Source organism: Halyomorpha halys, unplaced genomic scaffold, assembly GCF_000696795.3.
Source record: "Halyomorpha halys isolate HHAL.00 unplaced genomic scaffold, Hhal_1.1 Scaffold1472.1, whole genome shotgun sequence".
Classification (NCBI taxonomy): Eukaryota; Metazoa; Arthropoda; class Insecta; order Hemiptera; family Pentatomidae; genus Halyomorpha; species Halyomorpha halys.
Window position 1 is genome coordinate 60,262 of NW_027104804.1, and position 5,151 is coordinate 65,412.

At 27.3% G+C, this 5,151-nt stretch overlaps 1 protein-coding gene across 1 annotated transcript in view; it reads right to left on the minus strand.

Annotated features, from left to right (window-relative positions):
- LOC106689804 (uncharacterized) overlaps nt 1–5,151 on the minus strand; it is a gene marked incomplete at both ends in the record, with an annotated part of 120,523 nt that overhangs the window by 60,175 nt on the left and 55,197 nt on the right. Inside the window, 2 exon segments of the mRNA XM_014434987.3 lie at nt 709–834; nt 4,959–5,033. Coding sequence (XP_014290473.3) covers nt 709–834; nt 4,959–5,033 — 201 coding nt within the window.

Here is a 5,151-nt window from a genome sequence, read left to right on the forward strand (position 1 = left end):
AGACCTCCTCTACCTGCGTCAGTGTCCAGGGCTCATCCTCTGGCACGGCCGATCCTAACTTATAATAAATACGCCTTGTCGTGGGCCTTCTGTAAAGAGATATCAGGCTGGAGAAACAGCTTAAGACCAGACAACCCCGACAAAGTGTTTAGATTAGCTGGTATAATACACTAGTAAAAATAACAATGACTAAAAATGACACAATAACCGATTTGAAATCATTTAAACAACTATTTTAATTTTCAGGATTAGAACAACGAGATCTCGGGGCATAAAGTTAAACATTGATAAAGCATGCTGTCAGTAAACCAAAATCCGTGAACACCGTGATTGACTAATAATTAACACACCCCACACCCAAAAAATATTCCGTACTTTATTGTCAAATTGTTCCCATTTATATCAGGGGATTATATTCCGAGTAAACTCAACATATCTAAATGGACCCTGTACAAATACCTCTAGCGATTAATTGCAAAATATTTAATCTAATTAAATAATATGATAATCTACACTATTGAATAATTCCTTTTATTAACAAATCAAGTATGGTTTTAGTATGTGTATTTGAGTTGTTATATATTGGTCTAGTATTCGATCATTTTCGTTCTGTCCAATACTATTTTTTTTTTTTTTTTTTTTTTAAACAGGTGTTTATAAATAGTAAGTCTGTACATGTAAGACAGTTTGTTAATCTGTTTTACTTACCTTGTTTAGGAATATTTGGCTGCGTTGAAAGATAATCAGGAAAATCGTAATTAACATCATGATCAAATAAGTTTAATTGAGACGACTCCTTAACATAAGCCTCTATAAGCCGTTCCATTGCTGATCCTAGAATTAAAAATATATGTATACATAAATTTAATACTTTTATACCGAATGACTTCGTTAATTTAACAAAAATTAATTTCTGCTCAAGCAGAGGTTCTGAAAGTTATGTGATCATATTACTTCAACTTATTATATATTTCATGTGCAAGTAAGTTTGACTTTCGATAGAAAAACTAAGGACAAATTTATTTATAAATTCATTTTATTCATCTCCTTTTTGTCACATCTACTACATTATATGTCAGAGAATAAAATCTCTAAAATACTTGACTAAAGTTAAATTATACATCTATATTTCTACTCTTATTAATGTTAATTCGTTGTCAACGAGGGCACTTTTTTATTATTATTATTTTTTTAAATTTAATTATCAAATTCATTTGTTTTGTTTTTTATTGGCACATGATTAATGATTTAACATAAACAGAGCATACATCCCTTAAAAAACGTCCCGATATCCTTGATATATTTGTTACTTCCCAAATACCCACATCACAATCCACAATTCAATCTTTAGATGACCTCTCTTCAGATCATAGCCCGGTTCTACTTCACATCCATTCAAATCCTATTCCTAGACCCTCTCCCCCTTCAATAGTTACAGGACAGGTAAACTGGAAAAATTCTCCATTAATTCTTAATCTTTCATCCTTAACAATCCCTAATAATCCTCCGAGGCGTCTGAAAAGAAAATGGCCACGGGACCTTTTAATTTAAATTAATGTTTGAAGTACCACCGATGGGTGGTTCCTTCCCAAGATTTTCAAGTGTATATGAAACATACAACATATTTACTTATTGTATTATTTTGTATAATAATGTTGTAAATTACATTAAATAAATAAATAAACAGAATTAAAAGCACTTTAAGGAAGCCATTTTGATAATTTAGAACTTAAACGCGGTCAGAAAATGTCTATGAGTAATTAAGACTATTTAATTTTACGACGATATAATGAGTTGAAATGCAATAAGTAAAAATGGTGATTTTAGAGTAGAAGTCATATTAACCTTAAAGGGCGTGACGGTCCCAGAGCGCTTGGTTCGGAATATTGTGGGTTCGATTCCCACTGATTTTTCGGTGGTAGACAACATTGGTAGCCGCCAGGGTTTGAAATAAAACCGAGAGGCCCACTTACCGGAATAGTTCCCCCCATCAAATTCCAGTACCAATATATCTTCCTTAAATACACATACATGCATAAACTATTTTGGGAGACTTGCTTATTAGGTCTCGGTGTCACTTTATCCGTTTAAAATTTAAATTAGATTTCTTTTTAATTCCCTTCAGTGTACATCATGTTGAAAACTCGATTGCCAATCCTACTTTAGTCCAGTTATAATATTCCATGTTATTAAGTTTCTTATAGACGCTAAAGCGAAGTTTACACGTCCGAGGACAATGTACATACCGAAATGTAGTTGGGAGGATTGTGTTAGGTATTTAGTATTTAGTTACGTTAGTGTTTAGTATATTTATATCTAGTAGTTAGTAGGCAGGTATTCATATAGGGAAAATATTTGTGTGAAACGTCTATTGACAGTAAAAAGTTTAATTGAGAATTTAAATACCAAAATATTGGAATAAGTTATTCTTGAATATTTAATGTGCATTAAACTATAGACATTTTTTAATATTAGAATTGAATTATAATTAAATAAAAATTGGAAGATTAGGGATTCGTAAGTCATATAAAATCTACGTGGCAGCCGGTATTTAACTGTCATTATGTATACTATATTGTATGAGAATATGTAAATAAAAAGCATTTTGTTCTATTTCATTTGAAGTTATATATTAATAATTTTCAAAAATTCAAAGATGATACGAAAATGTTTGGTGTATTTAAGCTGTTGTGAAAACCTATAAGAAATAAATAAAATCGGTGTTTTTATTTTTTTCCTATTTTACTATGTAATATAATGTTTAAATAAAATATAATTAAGATAAACCATACTGACCAAATATCGCTACATTGAATACCATAGCTGCATATGGACGCGGTATAGACTTCATAACGTTTAGTACTTCCTTGAAATTCGGAGCAGTTAACTTTTCTACTTCGGTTTTATTTGACAAAATTTCATTATTTATCTCTTTTACGATATTTCGGATTTCTATTTCTGAAATAGCCAGGTTTATCATTAATTTTTTCCTTGAAACCATCTTTTAAAAATAATAAAAACAACATAACTTTATTTAAATATCTGTTAAATCAAAGAATGGCATAAATAGTTACAGCCTGGGACAAGAAAAAATTACATATTACTGAATTATCAGTAATCTTAACTTTCTTCAAGTTTTCTCTTTTTTATTTATTTATTTCGCTATTATTTAATTTTATTTTAATGTCTATAAATAGGGTAATGTACTCTTTTATGATTAATAGCTATTTACTTCAATCATTACTGGAAGTAAAAAATACCTAACAGTTGACCTCTCGAGTATTTTCTTTTTTAAATTATCCTATGAGATTATATTTAATGTACATTTTTACTCCTCGCGTGTAATTTTTTAACGTGACTGTGTATGAAATAAGTATTGTATTGGTATTGGTATCTATTGAAAAAAAAATAATCTGAAAATTTATCACAATTGTTAATTATTATGAATATACATTGCTCATACCTTTACGATTTAGCAAATAATTACAAATTTTATTAAATTTCTTCTATATTTTTTTTTTGAAAATATGAATTTTAAAAGTTGATAACTAAGTAATTAAAAATAGTTTTCTTTATTCCTCAATATTTTTCTTAAATGTTGGCTATAACCCTCCAGCAGAAGTTGATAAAGTTTTATTCTATTGTAGTTAATAAAAATATTTATTTAAATTAATTAATTTCAATTATTCTGACAGTTAATTCGACCGGAAAAATAGAATATTCATTAGAATCCAATACTAATCTACACTAATCCTAATTATTTTATTTAACACATATTAAAAATGATTTAAGTTAATTCTTGTAGAACATATATATAAAATAAAAATAGAATGAGACAATCAGCTTTTTAGAAACCTGTCTAGGTTTTATAAACTAATAATTATGAGATTTTTTTCAATTTGTAGTAGGATGTTGAAAAAGAATTAGTCATTCTCAATCAAATTAATATTTTCTAAACAATATGATCTATTTATTAACAACGTTTCGGGTTCATTTCCCCATCTTTCAATTTAAATCAATATTATTGTTACAATTCTATCGTCTTATTTTATACATAATAACCATTGAATAAATATTTTTCTTTATCTTTACAAAATCTGACATTAGTAGCGATTTTCTTTTAAAAATAAGCTGTGAAGAGAGCCATTTATATTCCTTTGTAAACAAACACGTTATCTTTTGATTATTATATCCTCAACATTTTCTTAGGTAATAGTACCCTTAACATCAAATAGAAATATTAAAAAAAAAAAAAAGCTCTCTGGGATTAATAAATAAATTTTCAGAGATAGAAAAGAATACGGAGCATTTCTTGGTACAGGTTCGATGATTGAATCATTTCCCATTTTCCAGAAAAAATGAAAAAAGCAAACGTTAAAAAATAATAGGTTTTTTTACCAAATAAATTTTAAAAAAAAGTTTCAAATTACCAACTAAAGTGACAGCGTGAATATTTTTACATAAAAAACTGCGGCAAATTTTGTTTTAGAAAATTAAAAAACATTTAATACAAAAATGTTGGCTCAAATGGGTTTTGATTAAATCTTTTTAAAATTTAAAGGGTGTAAAAGGGACTAAATATTTTATTAAAAAAATTAATTTAATCTGCATCAAAAAATTTTAATAATGAATTAGGAATTATGAAGAAGTTGTTTCGTTTAGTTAACTATATTTTATTATTATTTTGTTTTATTTAGTATTACAATAGCATTAATTTTTTTAAACATAATTGATTATCTTTTTCTTTAATATAAGTTTTTTATTAGCCTAAGTTTTTATCTATTATCCATTTCCATTAAATACATCTAATACGGAAACAATCTTAAACACCTATCTCTTAAACTATTGTAATACAGACTGTTCTTCTTATCGTCTTAATTTAGGAGAAAATAAATGAATAAGATATACATTTATATTATTGTAAATAAAAAAAATAATAATCCTATCTTCACACTTACTGAAGTCCTCCCAAGGGAAGTCGGGGTCATTAATTAGATCCTGAATATCTAGCATATACTGGATATGTGATAAATCTGTAAATAAAAATGGCAAAGCTAAATTAAAAAAATTAAGTACTTTATTTAGATTTTAAAATGGTACTACACACTGTCAATATTAAAAATTATCACAGGATTCCATGAGTACAATGTT